General features: G+C 39.2%; 1 protein-coding gene across 6 annotated transcripts in view; it reads left to right on the forward strand.

The window, feature by feature from the left end:
- LOC149241820 (zinc ion binding protein) overlaps positions 1–21,461 on the forward strand; it is a 426,994-nt gene that overhangs the window by 167,951 nt on the left and 237,582 nt on the right. For all 6 annotated transcript variants that reach the window (XR_016246597.1, XM_089374060.1, XM_089374061.1 and 3 more), the window contains one exon: positions 6,103–6,173. Coding sequence is in view for 5 of the 6 variants with exons in the window: in XM_089374060.1 (XP_089230186.1) it covers positions 6,103–6,173 (71 nt within the window). In the remaining variant the exon portion in view is untranslated. The remainder of the gene's footprint in view (positions 1–6,102; positions 6,174–21,461) is intronic.

Genomic DNA, 21,461 nt, shown 5'->3' on the forward strand with positions numbered 1-21,461 from the left:
ATCCATGATTCCATTGTAGTTACTTACTAGTACAACAATCATCTATATTCTAGCTATTACAAACATACATCAAATTTTTAAGCATATTATAAAACATAAAACATTTAAGCATATTATAAAACATAAAACATAGAGCATATTATGATTTATCTAGCAAGTGAGCAACTGTCAACATTTGTCATGTCCAAAATTCAAATAATAATGTTTACAAAATATGTCACTTGGTCACCGCCAAGCCAAAAAGGTTCAAAATTCAAATTCACAAGTCTACAAGTCTAATGAGTAATCTATGACAAAAAGAAGTAGATTGTGAATATATCTACTAATCTCTCCTCCTTCCACCACGAATAGAACGTGATGGCGGGCCTCCACGTGGTGGCAATGAAGAAGATGGTCCCTGTGTAAGTCGTGGCACTGGAACTGATGAAGAAGAACCCCCTGCTGTTGGTGTTGAACCATGGAACCTAGGAACCAAGGGACCAGATGGGGGTGGGGGTGGTGGCATATCAACACGGTCATCATCATCCTAGAATCGCTCAAAAAATTCATGCAAAAAAAAAAAAAACACTAGTTAACAAAAAAATTAAAAACATGAATTAGAGAAATGCTTTATAAGGGAAAATTGGAAAATTCATACCACAATGGACATACCTGGATAAGAGCATCCTCTAATTGCTCTAGTCGCAACACTCCATCCTCCAAATTGGGCTCCTCTGGATTCTTGTCCCAAGTCAACAAGTCTTTATTAGACTTTGCATCTTCACAGTAATGGGACAACAATCGCAAGTTGTAATGAACATAAACCAAGCTCTCTGCCTGGTCTAAATTCAACCTGTTCCTTTTAACACTGTGGATGAAAGAATAAGAGCTCCAACACCTCTCTGCAGAAGAAGTGTTTACCACCTGTGATAGCACCCACAATGCCAAACTCTGTAGAAGTGGAGTAGCCCCTCCATGCATGTTCCACCACTCAAGAGCAGAAAAATGCTCTCGATCTTGAATTGCATGCATGCTCCCAAATGGACCAGTGTTGAGCGTATAGTTGCTCACCTGTCTCCGTACCAATGCAGCCTCCTCATTATCAGGGATTAATCTACTCAATGCAGCCATATATTTTTCGTGAACCTCTCTATCTTGGTGTGGTTTTTTCCTGCTTCCCCCCCCAGGTGCTGGTGTTGAAAGCCATGATGGATGATAGTATTTAGGTGTCAAAACATATGCTAATGCATGCAATGGAATATTTAGCATTTCCCATCGGTTTTGCACCTCTACACGAATATAATTGTACAAGGTGGTATCTCGAGGCTCAACAATGTCTTTAATCTGCCCCAACATGCTATCCATTTGCTCATACACCTCCCCAATTACTGGTCGATCTGAATCTGCAAACTTGATCATGTAATAAATTGGTTTGGTGAATTGCAAAACATATTTAACCTGTGACCAAAAGTAACTGTCAAGAACAGTGTCCTTGACTACATTAGCACCATCTGTGTCAGTGTTAATTTCATCCCATGTTTCAGCACACACCAGATTAGTTAAAGCTTGTCTCACCCTCACTAGCCGCCTAAAGGTGAGGTAATAACTAGCAAATCTTGTCTTTGCAATTTTAAGCAATTGCAACTTGGAGTAAGTGCCATAGAAGTAGTTTACCCTTGTATGCCCTGTGATGAATTTAATGAGCTGCTTCCCTTTCCTGTAAACCTCAGCAATCCACCCACAATCTTTGTGTTTCACAATATCATGCATCAAAAGGTTCAATGTGTGAACCAGGCACCCAGACCAAAAGATGTGTGGATGAGTACGCTCAATAATTTTTCCTGCTGCCTTACAATTTGCTGCATTATCTGTGATCACTTGAACCACATTATTCGGACCAACATCTTTGATTGATTTCAATAGGAGATCTGCAATGTTTTGTGCAGTTGCACTGATGGAGGAGGAGTCATGACATGCAATAAATACTGCACCACTAGAAGAAACACCAAGAACATTTATCAAATGTTGGTTTCTAATATTTGTCCACCCATCTGATACAATGGATACCCCAGAATCCACCCACTCATGTGTAAAACGTGTCAAAGCTCTTTGAACCTTAGCTTTTTCTCTTTCTAATAACACTGTTCTAGCTTTCTCATAGTTGGGGGCCTTGTATCCTTTTGGGGCTTCATTGATGGCCTTTACCATGTCATGCCAATGGGGAGAGCGAAGCACATTGAATGGTACACCGCAAGCACAAAGAAAACGGACTATCTTTCCATCCACATCATCCCTCCCAGCAACATTAAGGAAATCCCCTATTGTTTTTCTACCTCCAGAGGTTGCAGAAGTACCATGAGGAGATGGGCAACTACCAAATTTAGAGGTTGCACTTGATTCAGAATGAGTTTTTTGTTTCTTGTTTTTTCGTTGTGCAGCCATCTCTATTTGGATGTATTTTCTTCTTTCTTCAGTTGAAATGTTTGGGCAAATTTGTACCCCCACAGAACCCTTTTTTTCATCACTGTCCAGCACCCCACAAAGATGCCTCCTCAGACGGGTATATGAACCCGTATATGGTTTTCCTCCATGACAACCATGAGGGCACACAAATTTGTAAGATCCACCACCCTTTCCCCCATCAAGTTTGGTCACATAGTTCCACAAGGGTGTTGATGTACCTTTCCCATCTTGTGCTTCAGTGTCCCCTTCAAGTTCATCCCCTTCCTCTTCAAACCCTTCCTCCTCATCATACATTGGGTCACTACTATTAGGACCAAGTTCATCCCCTTCCTCTTCCCCTCTATTCCTCACCCTTGCCATCATTAAAACCAAGAGTGGAATGATACATAGAAGCCAAAAGAACACCATCTTGGAATATGGATATAGGTGGTGGACAACCTGTAAATAAAGGAGCAAGTAGAAACAATGGGAAAGAGTAGGAGAGGGAGGAGAAAAATACAATTTTTTTTTCAAAAAAACAAGGGAGTTTGGGGTTTGAACTTACCTCTTTAGCTCTTGTAGATGAAGTCCTCCAAGCTCTTGCTCCAAGCTCCTCCTCCTTCTCCTAGCTCCTCCTTCTTCACTCCTCCAAGCTCTCCTCTCTTCTCCTCTCCTTTCCTCTCTTCTCTTCTCCTCTCCTCTTTTCTCTTCTCCAACTCTCATAAACTCAAAGTGAGAAAATGAGAAGAGAATGGGGGCTTTATTCTTTTCTAAACTCACCCTAACCTCACCCTAACCCACCCCCTCAATGCAAACTCAAGTTAACTTTTAAAAAAAATTAAAAAAAATTCAAGTTACATTGCTGCCCGCGCGGAAATTTCCGGAAGCGCGGATCCGGAGCTCGTGAAGCGTGCGCTTCCGGGCCCGAAGCATGGCGCTTCCGGAGGCCCGAAGCGCCCTCCGAAGCGCGGATCCGGGGCAACGCAACCCATATTCCAGGAATCGTTTCAAAAAACCGGAATCGCGCTTCATGAATTTTGGAATCGCGCTTCGCCTGGAGGTTCCGGAACGCTTTCGTACGGGACGCGATTCCGGCCTAGGATCCGGGGGGGGGGGGGGGGGGGCGATTCCTGCAACGTTGGGTTGAGCCACAAAGAGCATTTGGCGATCTTCAACTTGTTGAATTTTGATGCAATGTTGAAGGATGCTTTTTTTGAGCAATTCCAGGCCGTTTTTTTGGTCTCCTTGGGGTGATTCAGATGTAGAGTATGCATATGTGTAGAGAATGATTGTAACGGCCCATCTAAACTAATCCACTATATAAAGTTTCAAACTTTATAATAAAACAAATGTGATGAATTTTAAATAATAAATTTATTTAAGTTTTATAAATATAAATTTATTAAACTTTATAAAATATAATTCTAAACTTTATAAAATATATATATATTAAACTTTACAAAATATATAAATTAACTTTATAAAATATAATTATAAATTAAACTTTGTGAAATATAAGTTAACTTTATAAAACTAAATTATATAAAACAAGGACCCTTATACAAGGGGGACGTTTAATTCCCATAAGATATTTATCAGAGTGCATATGACAGCAGGGAGAGAGCCATATGCGTAGAAGGCGTGTCGGGACAGGGGAAGGCGGTGGTTGCATGCGGGAGGGCGGCCACTGCCAGGCCCGTGGTTAAAACTGGGATTATGAGCCGAGAACGGGGGGGGGGAGAAATTCAACAGTGAAACCAAAGGAGAAATTCAACAGTGAAACCAGAGGAGGAATTTAGTGTGAGAGATTTGCTATTGGAAGAGCTTGAATCCGTCTGAGGTTCTGGGCACGGGGGACAGTGGGCTTCTGTGAGAAGCTTGTTGGATTGAGCAGTCAACCTCTGCTCAATCAGGCTGGGTGGAATTGGTCTCCCTGGTAATTGGAGCTCAATATCAGCAGTATCGGCGACTTCACGGGATCAGCTAGCAGTTCAGGTAAGTGCAAATTATATTTTTATGCTTCCTGTTTTCCAGTTTATGAGTATTTACATGTTTCCTGTTTTTCAATTTATGGGCATTACAATGATCACAACCAAGACTCTATCACATAGACACACTCAGGTATTCTTTTCTCTCTTTTAGTGATCTGAGAATAAGCATTCTAGCCAATGGCGATACAATTCAGTCTTGAAACAAATGGATTCTCTGATGATAGTGGTAGCATGTTTGTCAGCAGGAAAAGGTCTTTTTGATTCTTTAACATAACATTTTATCTCTATGTAATTGAGTAGACATTGAGATGTCCCTCTCAAATGCAATCTAATTTTTACAACCTATTGTGTTAACTTTTTCCCTTGATCTACGGAGATCTACTCCATACAAGGGTTAAATGCCCAAATTTATATTCAAATAAATATTCAACAAGACAAATCTACAACAAGAAAATCAATATGAACCCTGAGATTTGTAGCAATTCCATAAACTTCACGTCGCCTATGTGAATTACAATGCCTATATACAGCAACAGAGACCCACTTGAATGTTCTTTACCCCTGCTCAAAATTCCTGTCCTTTAGCAATGCAAAATTGCGTGGCTTCTTCTCACGTCACTGGCTTCACAGTTTCACAACATACCATGGAGCTGTGATATCAAAAGTTCCATGAAAAAATATCATAGAATTATCATGCCCTTAAGATTGAAGGAGCTTTGATACCATGATAACAAATAAAATGTACGACAAGACAATAACTTTAGTGGAAAAGGCCTCAAGCCACATTCTTCTTTCTCTCATTGTATTATTCTCAATGATACAAATATATAATACATGAATGGAACCTCCTCGATTGCTCTCACATCGACACCTCATTAGGAGATAAGACAAGGTGAGGCAAGGTAGGGATCTAGAACACACTTAGGATAAAACTTTATCTTATAATGCGAAATATACAAAGGTGGTGTACTAGGACTTCATGATTGTATAGGGGTCATAGGCTAATAGTGAAGCCCTAAATTGGTCTGATTTTTCACTTTCTTGAAATCACTTGAAACTAGTAATTTTTAAAATAGAAATGTCCAAAAATAGCAAATCTAAAATTTGAAAGGTATGATTTTTAAGTAATCGCCCTCCTATGCATGGTCCTGTGTAGCATGTAACCCCCAATAAAATTAGAATTGAAGTCAGAACTGAATCTCTTGTAGAAGTATGAAAATATCTGAAAATAGAACAAAGCCTGATCTTGAACACTGGAATCAAAAGATGCACTCACGAACATGCTGAAGCTTAACATTGATTATGCCTAGGGAAAATTCAATGTTAACAGTATCCTCAAATGGAACCTTTCTTATGCATTGGGTAATGAATTTCTAGAAGCATCTTTGAGGTCCTATGAGTTTATTGTCCACAGTTTTGTTAAAAATATTATATTATAGTAACACATATCAAGGTAAACGTTGAGGGTAGACAAACTGTATAAAACAGGCTGTATTAGGGAATACTTTGGGGTATTGGACTATGGACTACCAATCACTGGTCATCTGCCATCTGGGAAGGAAGAAAACTATCATAACATATATTGTTGCAAGTGGAGATGATATCGTTCTTTGAAAATTATGAGACTATAAACCATTTTCATGATGCTTGACATTGTATTTAACAGGCCTTTGGTTTTGTTCTTCTACAGATAGAAGCTGTGGGATGGGAACATCTTGTTTGCTTGGGTGAAGATCTAACATCAGTTCGCTTCCGTATCTTGTAAGTTGAATGAGATTGACCATGCTTAAGGTTTTGAATCAGATTATGAAATGGAATGAGCAGAGGCTGTTGTCTGCCCCATGGTAGCAAAATGCATCCAATGTAAAATTTCATAAATTTGAAGCTCTTTTTGCTGATTTAGTAATTTATCCATTTGAATTCTTTTAAAAGCTTTATCTGAGTTTGCTTAGGGAGCTCAAGACCGAAAATGTCCTCATACTAGAGAATATATGGCCACATTTCTGTTACATGATCTTCTATCCAAGGAAAAGATACAGCTAAATAGAAATGCATTGTTTCTTTTCTGTTCTTGCAAAGGACCCTTGAACCTCCAAAAAGCCAGATAAAAAAGGGACGGCCAAAGAAGAAAATGTTCTGGTATTTATTGTCATATAATCTTGACAATTATGAAGATTTTGTGTGGATTGTTTTAGTAATAGATGTGTTAAGATTTATTATATTGCCATTTCAAACGATATCAGGTTCCATCATCACATCCTGAATATGGACTTGGAAATGTTGTTGTAACAATATTAACAAAACTATTCCTAAAATAATACGAACAAACACATCTTACTGTGAAAGCTGCAAATCAAATTTATGAAGATTTAATGCTGTCTTCACTTCTGAATTTTGTGTCATGGTCAGTTTTTTTTTGAAAAACGTTTAGGGGAACAAAATTTATGAGTTAATTCTGCCAGATTAGGTTTTGAGTTTTTCATAGAGTGCTACCGTAGTTTGAACGGTTCTGGTTTTAATTGAAGGTTGTTGGTGTTAGTTTTTGGTAGCATCGGATGTGCTCTAGCCATGAAAATTGGTGGAGAGGCTAAGGCACATGAGTTCTAAAGAACCCAGAAATTGTTTGGTGAAATTCCACCCGGATTGTATTTTATTAAAATAATTAATATTTGTAATGGTTTCCTAAGTCTAAACTTAGGAAAATTAAAGTATTAATGGGTATTAATGAAAATATGGGTGAGAATGTTCTAGAAAGCGGATCAAGTCAAGTTTTAATCTTAGCCGTTGATTAGAAACTTAATCTCGACCGTTGAAGTCTCAACAAGAAAAGTATAAGAAGGAGGCTTGGGGTTCATTTAGAAATACACACAGAAAGAACGAATTGATCTAGAGTTCGAAATTTCTGGGACTAGGAAGATGAGAAATTCGAACTAAGTGATCATTCTGCAATAGAGGGGCAGGGATAGTTCGGGAATACTGGGCAGAGAGGCGGAGAGCCACTAGTGGATGCAACGCAGCACCTAGAGGGACTGACGCTGGGCCAATCTGGGCCCACATAGTCTTGATGCAGAGCCAAAAGGGCCAACCCAGAAGTGAGGCTGCCTTCACGCAAAAATCCGAAACTGTCGAAACAGCGAGTAGAGGTTGATGCAGAAACTCCAGGAGGTAGAAGAGATAGTGCAGAGTTGACGCAGAGCTTGTAAGGTTGACGCAGGGCCTACGTAGGGCTGGCGCAGAGATAGCCGGGGTTAGCCAGTTTTGCTGCCGGATCAACCAGCAATTCCCAGGTGAAGTGAGGTAATCACACTCAATTTTCTGCCATTATATTTTCTCTATCACTAGATTGCCGAGAGGGAAACCAACATTGTATTTAGAACTATTGCGTAATAATATAAAACCCTTAGAGCTGCTGCACCGGTTTTCCCGCATTGGGTTTTTCCAGGGATTATTTTGTCCAAAAATAACGTTGTCCTATGTATCTTGTTCTGCTCAGTTTCTTGTTTCATGTAATCAAATTAAATTGGTGTAGGTTGCAGAAGTAATTTACTTAAGTATTTTTTAGAAAATAACTTGATAATATATATTAAAATCAAGTAGGAGAAGTAAATTCAGTTTTGCTGCAGTAGGGGTTACTTAAGTATAGGAATGTTCACATGGTATTAGGGCATTGATTTTGAAATAGGAAGAGCGAATCTAGCTCTGAGCAGAGAGGCCAATAGCTGCATTTGGCAGCAATTCGAATCCCCTTGAAGGGATTGTGCAGTCCTTGCCAGGAAAGCAGAGATTTCGAGGAAATCTCTCTCTGAGAGAGTCGACAGAGAGGTACGATTTCTGGTTTGTGAGCTTGCAGAGGTAGAGGAAGTGACGCAGAGCCTCAACGCAGTGCTTGAAGGACGCAGTTTCTGCTAGGGCAGAAATCCGTTGGAAAAGAGCGAAGACACATTGAAGGGGAATTTTCTCCTCAGAGGACTTTTCTCGCCAAAAGTTCAAATTTTTCATTTATCGGGTAGCAGACCAATGTTGCGTAGTGACTAGAGGAGTCAATTCGATAGTTTGGGTGATATGGCATCACATGGGCTCAAAGATCATGACAGGTTGGAAGGAGCTTCCACTATGTCACATGGAAGACTAGAATCTTAGCTGTTCTGAAGGAGTACGATCTCGAAGCATAGTTTGGGTGATATGGCATCACATGGGCTCAAAGATCATGACAGGTTGGAAGGAGCTTCCACTATGTCACATGGAAGACTAGAATCTTAGCTGTTCTGAAGGAGTACGATCTCGAAGCCTACATCAAGAGTATTGTGACTGTTCCCGCAGACAAGGCGAAGAGGTTCATACTCGATGGAGTTCGAGATCATGTGGTCTCACACTTGCAGGGCAAAGCTACAACCCGAGAAATGTGGGAAGCTTTGTCTTCATTGTATGAAGGTTCTTCCAAATAGTGGAAGATGTACTTAGAACAAAAGTTGTAGCGAACATTGATGCAAAAGGGAGAAGGCGTTAACTCCTATCTTCAATGTCTTTAGGACACCAGAGACCAGCTTGCTGCAGTCTACTCAGTCTATCGCGATGGTAAGGACGACCCTGAATGGAGTCTCGGATGAATGGCAAGTCTTCGTCCAAAGTATATTGGGCAGGGAAAGACTACCTTCATGGGAGGAGATGTGGGCAACCCTTCAACATGAAGAATTAAGGAGGGATCTGGTTAATGTCAACCTCAATGGCAGCAGTGGGAGTGGCACGAAGATCAAGGAGGAGGAGGAGAACACAACTCTAGCATCAAATGGACAACAGAGGCAGAAGTGGCAGAAGGACATTTCGAAAGTGAAATGTTTCAGATGTGGCGAGATGGGCCACTTTGCATCCCAGTGTCCTTTGAAGCAAAAGGATAAAGATGAGAAACATGATCCTAAGGCTGCTCCAGCAAAAATTGACAAAGATGAGTTTGCCATGAGTGCCCATGCATCTCCACGAGGGAAATGTGGTGATAAAGAACTGTAGTCGGGAGGACTACATGTGGGCAAGATCCTTGAGGAATTCACCTCTTGGATCAATTCCTTGCTACAAGAGCTCGAGATTCAGCAGTAGCGAGATGGACTTAGTGTCAGATGATGCAGTGGGTTGGTTGGAGAGACAGATGCAATAGTCTGAGACCAGAGACTGATCAGCGTAGAGCAAGGTTGGAAGTAGTGCAGATGGCACAGTGCAGAAGTCAGCAGCAAGGCAGAAGATTCAGTGTCAAAGACTAAGCAGTCAGATTCCAACATTCACTGGTATTATGCTGAACACAGTTAGTTAAGAAATTTTGGATGCTTTTCCATTGCTGAGTAGCAACAATTGAAAAATGATGCAGTGCAGAGCTAACAGTGGCAGTGTTAGCAGCAAATGTAGAAGGAGTTGTAGTACAGATGCAGCAGTGGCAGTGGCAGTGTCATGGGCAACAGTACAGTAGCAACAACAACACAATGTTGGTGGCAGCAACAATGCGAAAAGGAGATGCTTTAGAGACAAAGTAGCATGCAGTTGGACATTGTTGCTACAGTACATTCCTCGCTAAGAGGGAGTGTTAGTTTTTGGTAGCATCGGATGTGCACTAACCATGAAAATTGGTGGAGAGGCTAAGGCACATGAGTTCTAAAGAATCCAGAAACTGTTTGGTGAAATTCTAGCCGAATTATATTTTATTAAAATAATTGATATTTTTAATGGGGTTCCTAAGTCTAAACTTAGGAAAATGAAAGTATTAATGGGTATTAATGAAAATATGGGTGAGAATGTTCTAGAAAGCAGATCAAGTCAAGTTTTAATCTTAGCCGTTGATTAGAGACTTAATCTTGGTCGTTGAAGTCTCAACGAGAAAAGTATAAGAAGGAGGCTTGGGGTTCATTTAGAAACACACAGCGAGAGAATGAATCGATCTAGAGTTCAAAATTTCTGGGGCTAGGAAGCTCTGAAATTCGAACTAAGTGATCATTCTGCAGTGGAGGGGTATGGATAGTTCAAGAATACTAGGCAAAGGGGCGGAGAGCCACTAGTGGAGGTTGCGCAACACCTAGAGGGACTGACGTTGCGCCAATCTGGGCCCACGCAATCTTGACGTAGAGCCCGAAGGGCCAGCGTAGAAGTGAGGCTGCCCTCACGCAGAAATCCGGAACTGTCGGGGAGCTGCCGGAACAACTGGGAGAGGCTGACACAAAAGCTCTAGGAGGCAGAAGAGACAACACAGAGTTGACGCAGAGCCTGTAAGGTTAATGCAGGGCCTATGTAGGGCCAACGCAAAGATAGATAGGGTTAGCCAGTTCTGCTGCCGGATCAGCCGGAAACTGCTAGGTGAAGTGAGCTAATCTCACTTAGTTTTTCGCCATTATATTTTCTCTGTCACTGGATTGTCAGGAGGGCAACCGACATTGTATTCAGAACTATTGCTTAATAGTATAAAACCCTCAAAGCTACTGCACTGGTTTTCCCACATTGAGTTATTCCGGGTACACTATTTTGTCCAAAAATAACGGTGTCCTATGTATCTTGTTCTTTGCTCAGTTTCTTGTTTCATGTAATCAAATTAAATTGGTGTAGGTTGCAGAAGTAATTTACTTCAATATTTTTCAAAACATAACTTGATAATGTATATTAAAATCAAGTAGGAGAAGTAAATTCAGTTTTGCTGCAGTAGGGGTTCCTTGAGTATAGGAATGTTCACAGTTGGCTCTATGATTCTTCTCAAGAATTTTTTTTTAGCTTTTGTTGAAGTGATTACCATTTATGGCAGCGACTTCAATGTGTCTTTGTGGCTGTGATGAAACATCAAGTAGAATTTGTCAATACTCTCTTGGCCAATGTTTCAAAAGAAGGTTACATGATCAATGTTGCAAACATTGGCATCAGGATAAAATTGGCAAGGGTTTGGAAAACCAAAAAATCGTAAAAATCAGGAAAATATCGATAAAAATCGACAAACATCAGCTAAATTAAGATACCATCAAAATATCAGTAAAAATTGGCAAACATTGGCTAGGCCAAAAAATCGCGATTTCGTGATAAAATTGGAATGTTTGCAACACTGTACATGATTGATTTAGGTCTATGAATTCCAAATTTTGTTTCTTGTGCGAAACCATGCAAAGTCTATGCTATACTATGTAGGAACTTGGATACATATTCATAATTGAAATGGCTGTATAAGAAATGCACTTAAGAAAGATAATAGAAGAATGGGAATCCTCATTACTAATAATATGGGATGATTTGATCATGAAATGCATGATTTGTGATTTCAATAATGTAAAGTTACAATACAGTAAGCAAAGGTAAATACTAATGTTACTTCCTAGTTTCTCACTTGGTGCAAAAGTCCCAATCACAAGTGTGAGATTCCAATGGTAACTTAAGAAAGCTACTTGTTGTCACCCAAACTATACAGGCAAGATGCGACAACACTCAGGGTAGGGGCTATCACTTTGATCCCCACTCTCTTAATTTTAGATGCCTCCCTAAAACAAGCTATGGTTGGTAATCCCTATAAAATGTGAAGATAGGAGATTCGTTGGCAACCAACGAATCCAGGAGACATAACTGGATGTCCTAGCGACTTGGTTGAAATAGAAAGTTTAAATGATTAGATTAGAATATCGTGGAAGACCAGTGCCTTAAATGGAGTCCATTACTTGCTTAAAACAAATTATTACCAAGTCACTGGATGAACAATTGTTACTTAAGGATGCTTCACTATCCTAAATGAGATGCAAGTCCTACAATCTAGGTGAGATGCAAAATCTTGGTTTATTTTAAGTTATATGCCTATCTAAGTGTATCCTTCCTCTTAATTATTTTGAAGTTAGTCTCTAGAGTAGGTTGTGAGAGAGAATCCAAGGGGAAGCAAACAAAGGCTTGGTTAACGATACCTCCCCTTAGGTTCTAACCACCCAATGCCTTTGGCGCTGCAGAGACTGTGGCTTTGACGACTGCAAGGTCACCGTGTTAACCACTAAAGAGGTGCTAGGCTCCTCAAGCTAGGTGAGAAAGGTGGGCCTATGTCTCTATCGACCAAGCTTATGCTTGGAAGTACATTAATGAATGCAAGAGACTAATCCTAAGATGCAATTGCAGGATGAGAGATTACCTTTAGTGAAATTGTTAAAATATCTTAGGCACTTAGAGACAAATTACAATGATATTCAACGAAGTGCTCAAATCAATATTCAATGACAATCTTCACTAAAAGAGGAGATGCTCAATGAATAAGATAGAAGGCGCTATAATGTTATCAAGATCAAAATAATTGCTCATAAATGTCAATAATGCTCAAGGAATATTTAGAGTGCCAATGTGCCAAATAGATACAAAAGAGGAGCATAAACACAATTAGCAATTCTTTAGATTCTCAAGATTACTCTTATTATGATTATGATTATCAATTTAGTGCTATAAACTTAGATAGGAAGCTTGCTTGCAATATACAATTATAAGTTACACCTTATCATGAAAGATATTTCCACAAGAGAACAAGAAATAATGTAACCAATTATCTTTAGAGATGTTCCTTAAAACCAATGTCACAAAAGATGTGTCTAGCAGTCCTTTAGATCGCACATGCACTAGTGCTTTTCAATGTTAATGAAAGGAACATTCACTACCTTGAGAATCAGTGATATGCAAAAATACCCGAAAATATCACTTTCTGATTTATGTTGATTGTTAGTTTTTTGTAGCATCAGATGTGTTCTAGCCACACAATTTGGAGGAGAGCCTAGAATACATGAGATCTCCAAAACCCAGAAATCATTTCTGGAAAGTCTGCCTAGAAGTGTCTCAATTAGATTATTAACCGTTTTTTACATATTTCCTAAGTCTAAACTTAGGGAATATGGTTAATTAATCAATATTTATTGAGATAAGGTGAGAAGCATCTAAAATTCACACAGATGGATCCAAAGATGATCCTGGGCATTGATTAAGTTTTAACATTGGCTGTTGGTGCTCCAACAATGGATTATAAGAGGAGATAGATGTGGTGATGGAGGAAATACCAGTGTAGATACTCAGTGGCCCAGGCAGTTCGATTTTCTCAGTGGCAGTGACTCAATAGAGAAGATAGAGCTAGAGGGTGAGTCGCAGGTGGAAGAGGAGGGTAGCAGCATTCTGGGGGAAGGTTTCCAGTTCCAGGAAGAGGCAAAGGAGGGAAGGCCAAAATCCTCACAAGGTCAGCGTAAGCTCTACGCAGAGGTGACATAGGAGGCTCAATGCAGAGGCTAGGGAGGTAATTTCGGAGGCAGAAATTAGCTGCGGGGTGAGAGATAATTTTCACAGTAATTTTGCCAGTATTTTCCTCATATTAGATTGCCAATTGAGGATCTAAATTATTGTACTCAATATTGTTGCTGAAGAATAATAATAAAACCCTCACGTGCTGCACTGGTTTTCCCGCATTGGGTTTTTCTGCAGACAATTGTCCAAAAATAACTGTGTCAAAATTCTTGTGTGCGCTAGAATTTCTCAGTTTTCAGTGTTTTATTTTCCGCAGTATTTTTATGGTGAAAATTGCAGTTGTGATTTTATTTGTTGTCAGTTGTAACAAATAAACTGCAGAATTAAATTTATAGTTAGAAGAATAACTTCCAGTTACTGGAACAGATAAAAATTTCACATTGATAACAACAAAAGTATTCGTTAGGGAAGCAAGCTTGTATTATGCTAGATTTGCCAATTTAACCCAAGAATACAAAATCTCTTTAGGAGCAATTATCTTATTAGTTGGATGAGATTACAAACAGTGAGATGCAAGAGTGCAATTGATGGGTGCAAGAGCTAGAATGAGGCAGCAAAGAATTCAAGAAACCAATGATCATAACAGTCATCCAAATCAATGAGAAATCAAACAATGAATGAGCCCAACAATGCAAGGGGTTTGCAAATGAGACAAGACAACTGCCAATTATCTTTCATGCCACTGCTATGTTTATTATCAGACTTTTGAGTATTTATATCAGACTCTTAATTAGCTTAGCAGATCTCCAAATTTTAATAAAATACCAAACAATGTACTAAACCCAACAATGCAAATATCCTTTCAATTAGATAAGATGACTACTGATTATTTTTAGGCCACTGTTAGATGTATTCTACTACTGTAAACAATTGTATTGTTGGGCTGCAAATGAAATAGTGATAGAGAAGGAAGGATAAGGAGGCAAACCACTAGGCCTTAAGGCCTTGTTGGTGTCTAGTTGGGATAATGAGGATCCTCCAATAGGCATGTCCACTTGCAATCACAAAAATTAGTTTCAAGACCACATCAGACCCCTGTAAAACGAATTGTCAGTGCCCAAAAATCACTGCTAACTCAAGACAGGCCTAAAATGAGGGTTAGAAGGAGAGTGGTGAAGGCTAGGAGGCAAATGATGAGGGATCAAAGCCTTGGGAGGGCAGTGATGAGCTTCAGGAGGTGGGAGAAGGGCAGCGACCTAGGCTACAAGCCCTAGGAAGCCTGCAATAGAGGAAGGGACCCCTTTAGGGTTGACGATAGGGGATTAGAGGGTCATAGTAAGAGTAAAAGGCCTTATTATTGATTTCTGTAGCATCGGATGTGCTCTAGCCTCAAGATTTTGCAGAGAGGCTAAGACACATGCATTCTCCAATATCCAAAAATCATTTGAGAAAATTCCACCTAGAGATGGTTTAATTAAAATAATTAATCATTTTAATGTATTCCTAAGTCTAAACTTAGGAAATGTGATTAATTAAAGGGTATTAATTAAATCTGGTGTGAATCTTTTAGAAGAAGACGAGGATCAACTCCCAGTTAATTTCAGCCTTTGATTATGTTTTAATCTTGGCTGTTGGTGCTCCAACAAGAGATTATAAGAAGGAGCTTGATGGGCACTTGGAGAACACACTGGGGACACCGAGATAGTGAGATCAAGAGATCAAATTTCTCAAGAGTAGTAGCGTTGAGTTACCGGAGAGAGATCGAGTGATCTTCTTGCAGTGAGGGGCAGGGATAGTAGACCGGAGGAGAGTTTTCTAGATTCGGAGAGTGCAAGGCAGAAAAGACACAAAGAGGTTCAGAGAGGCAGCATAGAGCTTCAGAGGGAGTCTGAAATTTTGTTGGGAGAAATCGAGATCTAGAGCTAGAAGCTGAGATGTGCAAATGGAGGGCCAGAGGGTTGAAGTTCTAGTCAACAAAAGATTAGATGAGGAGGTGATGCAGAGCCTAGAAGCTGTGACGCAGATCTCCGTAGGCTGACGCAAAGGCAGCGTGGGGCTAGCCATCCAGAGCCTGGATCAGATTCGGATCACCAATGACAGTGTGAGATTTTTCTCACTACCTATTTGCTAGTTTATTCCCTATATCAAATTGTCAGTTTGGCCATCTAGAGATTTGTACTCAGAAACTACTGCATAATAATAAAACCCTCAACTGCTTCACCGGTTTTCCCACATTGGGTTTTTCCGGGGACTTTTGTCAAAAAATAACGATGTATTTGTGAGTGTTTATTTCTCTCTTGTGTAGTATTTATTTTGTGTAGACTGCAGTGTATGTATTTCAATATTTGCTGTAGAAAACTACAAGTAATTTGTTTAAAGTAATTTAACAAATAGGAGAAATATCATCAGTGTGCTGCAGTAAGAATCAGGTCACCGATTTTTCATAGTTATGTCCTACGGCAAGGGTGAGGAAGAGGCCCTAGGCCTGCGACTGTTAGGAGAAAGCCCTAATAGGGTTGCCGTTCAAGGTTTGAAGCTTCAATAAGGCTGCGACTTCATCAGAGATGGAAATCAGAGTTGCGACAAGGGTTAGAGGAGGCTCAACTAGGTGTCGGAGGCCTAAAAGATTATGAAACCCTTGCAATCACCAAAGGTAGGTTAGAAAACATAAAAATTGATCTTGAAATCCCAAAATATTACCTTGTAGGGCCTACAACCCTCCTTTCTTGGCTGTGCGTTGAGGCTCTAGGGCCTTAGTAGGCTAGATTAAGGCCTCTAGGGCTTGATTCAACTCTCCTCTTGTTGAAAAATTTGTCCAAAAGGCTAGACGTCTTGCCTTGGAGGATAAAACCCTTGAAACTCTAGCCCTAGGGCTAGTTCCTCCATAAAAATTTCGATCTCCTTTGGTGGCTTGAGAATTTGCCCGCACAAAATGAAAATAAAATTTCCCAAAACCCCAATACATAAAAAAATAGTAAAACCCCCAAAAGCCATTTAAATATACAAAATAAAAATAAAAATACAAAGGTTAGATTTAAATTACAAATATTTACAATATTTACAAATTAAATTTATAAGATCTCACTAGCAAAATAATTATTTTTAGCCCAAGATCAAAATACAATTTATGGATGGATAATTTCTTAAGGTAACCATGCCAAATGCCCTCTTCCAAAATAATTTACCAAAATGAAAGCTTAGAGCCCAAACAAGGTTGGCTCTTCTCCATAGTCTGTGAACTTGGAGCCCAAGGGCTAGCATACCAGTAAATCTCTATCAAAATTTCTCAAGATAAATTGTTAATTCATATAGTGAATTAGATCACCTAAGATAACTCGTACCAATAGAATGTTCTTATCATCGACAAATGAAATAATAGTTAAAATTCATTTAACACAATATAAGATAAACATATAGCTAACACATACCACATATCAGTAGATAGAAGAACACGATGAATTGAACCCCAAAGTCTTTCTATTATGATAGAAAATGTTTTTAGCAGAGCTGTAGCCTAGTACAAAAAAAAGTCACTTCCTCTGAAGATATCCATTAGAAGCAAAATGACTTCTTTATATAGAGTAACCCCTCCAAGTGGAAAATAACAGCTAGTTGACTTGATTCTCATCAAAATAATTTTGACCGTAAAAAATAACTTGATCATCTTTTAATCTCTATCGTTGAATTTTTAATTTTGAAAAAAAATCGTTCTTTTCTTAAAACCCATTTTTAATTAATCCAAAAATTAATATTTCGGATCAATTTGCTCAAAAAATTGACTTTGACTTAACCACCAAGGTCCAAGGGCACAATTTTTCTTAAAATATCCATTTTTTCCATGGTGGGGGATCTCCAAAAATTGACTCTCCTTTAACCCATGAATTTTTGGTCATTTTCCACTTGGAGAGAAATTAATTTCTCTATAATTATTGTTTAACTCAAAAATTAATTAATTTTCTGGCTTAGGATTTTAATTTAATTTAGCCAAAAAAATTAATTAATTGACACTAGAGGGGATTAATATTTTTTCCATCCTCAAATATTTTAGCCATGGTGCCTAAGTATGAGGGACCATGCACTAAAATATTTTTTATATCAAGATATTACAATTAATTCAACCCTCAAAATGGGAATACACCTTTACACAGTCTCATGACATTACCCAATTTTGCGACACAATATGATCTAGTATAGACCAAGTGGTTTGGAATAAAGTAATTTAGCCAAATGTGCTTAAATTATTCCCAAACACTTTTCCAAAAACTGTATATAACACTAGGATTCACTTAAGATCTTGTCAAGAGATTCCACCCTAACTTTGGGGTTTATGCTAGAAGAAAAACTCTGGCGATTATCCTAGTTTAGAAGCACACATAATTCAGTGAGGTTAAAAAACTTCCTAGGATGAAATCCATTGTCAAAATCAGAGGCTTACTTAGGTGTTGTTACATAAATAGACGGTCATACTAGCATCATTTATAATATAACTTGCAGAAATTGGGTTTACAATGATACAATGTGTTGGTTGATGATTTTGAACTTTGAATTTTTTTTTCGTGTCTTTGCATTTTGCTTCCTTGGACTTGTTGACAAAGTGTGGTCAACACTATCCACTGTCACCTCAATAGCTTTGCCTTTCTTACTTTAGGCCAGGGAAAATTGGAATCCTAACTTGGGGGGCTTTCCTATGGGTTACTAAGTTCAATTCATCTGGTAGATAGTGGGAGTATGAGAGAGCCTAGCAACAATAAACAAAAGAAAAATGAGAAATGGATTTATGTTTTGGTGGTGGTGGATGAAAGGGAGACTAATGCCTTTATGTGCTTGGGAAAATAGGATCATGCATGCCAATTTAGAGGGTGGCTCTAAAGTAGATTAGGGAGTAATAGGAAGCCAATGTGTTGTTAGTTTCTGTAGCATCAGATGTGTTCTAGCCACGAAATTTGGTGGAGAGGCTAGAATACACAAGATCTTCAATACCCAGAAATCGTTTATGGAAATTCACTTAGAAATGACCTAATTAGATTATTAACCAATTTTTTTAATGTTTCCTAAGTCTAAACTTAGGAAAACTGGTTAATTAATTAGAATTAATTAAGTCAAGGTGAGAATCATCTAGAACTCACAAGGATCGACTCCAAGATAATCCTAGCCATCAATTATGTTTTAATCCTGAATGTTGGTGCTCCAACAATGGATTATAAGATGAAGTCGATGGGCACTTGGAGAAGATATACCAGAACACCAAAAGTTCGATTTCCTTGGCAGATCGATTTCTAGAGTAGCAACAATTAGTTGCTGGAGAGCCAGAGATCGAAGCAGTGAGTGAGGGGCAGGGACAATGAGTCTAGAGGAGATTTTCCAGATCTAGAGAGTCAACTACAGGAGCGCCAAGTTTCCTTAGTGAGGCTGCGCAGAAGCTTCAAAGGCAGTAGTTCGATTTGGCCAGACAGAGGGTCAATTCAGTTGCTAGAGGCTGGGAAGATTTCTGGAAGGGACCAACGAGTCATTCTCAGAGGTTGGATTGGGCAGACGACTTGATTAGTTGCAGTTCCAGGCAAAGCATACTAGTGGCTGCGCAGGCTTGATGCAAAGGCTGACACAGGGGTTTCGTGGAGCCCATTCAGAGCCAGTTTTGGAGCTGGATCAGTGTCGGGTGAGACAAAATTTGTCTCACTAATTTTTGTGGCCAGTTTCTCCTGTAGTGGATTGCTAGTTTGTGCATCCAGATTGTACTCATATTTTCACTGCTGCATAATAATAAAAACCCTCACTGCTACACCAGTTTTCCCAAGTTGGGTTTTTTCAGGACATTTGTCCAAAAATAACGGCGTCAGTTTTATTGTGTGTGTGTGTGTTAGAATTTTCTTTGTTTCTAGCACTATTATTTCTGTAGTATTTTATTTGTGAAGGTTGCAGTGTGATTTATGTTAGAAAATTAGAAACGCAGTAAAGATTTTCTTGATCTTGATAATTACTTGTGATGTTTCTTATTATTATGATTCTTTATATCTTCTTTCTTTAGTTCATCAAAAAATTACCAAAAGCAACAACACAAAACAATTTGCCAGGGCAAAAATCCCCCTTGAGGGGAAAACCTAGCAAGATAATTCTTCCTTTCAATAGTATTCCTTGAGACTCTTCACCCTAGACCAAGACCAGACGTTGCCTCCACACCTATTCAGCCTCCATAAGTTCGACCTCTTCCTAACAACTTCGATTATCCAACAACTTACGACAGCTGACAACTTTTTGCAATAGTCCAACTTGGAAGACTTTGATTTCCCAATCTAGAGCATGAAACAGAGAGAGGCCACCACCAAAATTTCGATTTTCCTTGTCTCCTTAGACTCCCCCAAAGTCGCATTCACTTTTTCTTCCCGACAACAGACTTCACACCTTTTCCTAGCTACAAGAGAACTTCGCACTTCTGCCTAGCAACAAGAGAGTTCGAACTTGATGAGAGAGAGATGCTCGAAATGAATTCGATGTGCTTCCTTTTATAGGCTTCTTGTGGGGTCAAATGGGTCCTTAGGCCAACTCGATCTTCTCTTAGGCATCCATGGTGTGGAGGTTACATAATTCATATTTGACTCAATACTTAACCTTTTAAAATGATTCAAAAGCCCAAGACGGGTCTCTTTAAATGTATAATAATTCTATAGACTCAGAATAAATCCTAGAAGTCCTCAATTGGGACTTTGACCTAAAACATAGTGACCCAAGCATGAAATCCATGCTTTAATAAGTCACAATATTAATAATAAAAATTCTTTTCTTCATTCTCTTAACAAGTACATTACATAATGACTCAAGTACATTATGGAAGACCGAACATAGTTACATTTTCCAACACTCCCTCTTAATTAGGGAGGTATTCATAATGTACATATACAATGGAAGATCTCAAACTCTATGAACCATGAAGAACTTTAGGCACCACAATGCCATGGACTAGATTTCTGACCAGGGCAATCTATCCAAACAGTCACTCAATGGTTTAGGCACCACAATGCCAAGGACTAGATTCTTGACCAAGGCAATCTATCCAGGTGGGACTAAGATGGACTCAAGCTTTCAGCCCCTCTAGGTACCATCAGGCTTACTTGCTAACCATCAACCCAAAAATCCAAGTGTGTATCCAAAACAGAGCTCAATAACCAACACCACCTTTCCAATTTCTAGACATCAGCACAATGTGTCGGTGAGAGGTCCTCCGAGGCAATGCTTCATAGGCGAAGCCTCAACACCCCTTGATCCAGCAGATCAAGAATAACCAATCTCTCCCAATCAAACTGATTGGTAACCAGCATGCGATCAAATCCTTCTAGAGATTCACCTGAGATTATTCCTCCTACTCTAGATAACCGGATTCGTCCTATAGGCCCCACGAATCCCGAATCCAGCATGTCCGACTCGATTCTGTCCAGATTCGTGTCCAAAGCCAATGACACGTCATGTCCTTTTCTGACACGTCGAATTCGACTGCGTGTCACGATTTTGGCAGTGTGTGCTGTTTTCCAGGACTCGTTAGGCGGCAAAAGTGACCTGTGCCGGTATGAAAAGGCCGCATTTGGTCATTACAGCCATGCATATTTTCATTTGGCAAGCATTTTGGCAGCTTAATGATCAAATCTAGGCCCTAGTATTGATATGCTATTCATGGTAATGTTAAATTCTTAAAGTAAAATGATGAAAATGAAGATTAAGGAGAATGTCACTTTTACTTAAATTTTTAACATTACCATGAAATGACTCAGGATGTTTGAGAGTGGTTTCGGCCTCATTGGATTTCATATGGAGAAAGTAGAATTTTAGATTTCATTCAAAATCCAGCAGACT

This window comes from Pinus tabuliformis, chromosome 8 (assembly GCF_031772625.1).
Source record: "Pinus tabuliformis cultivar Carrire ecotype Pingquan chromosome 8, CPIR1, whole genome shotgun sequence".
In the NCBI taxonomy this organism is placed as follows: Eukaryota; Viridiplantae; Streptophyta; class Pinopsida; order Pinales; family Pinaceae; genus Pinus; species Pinus tabuliformis.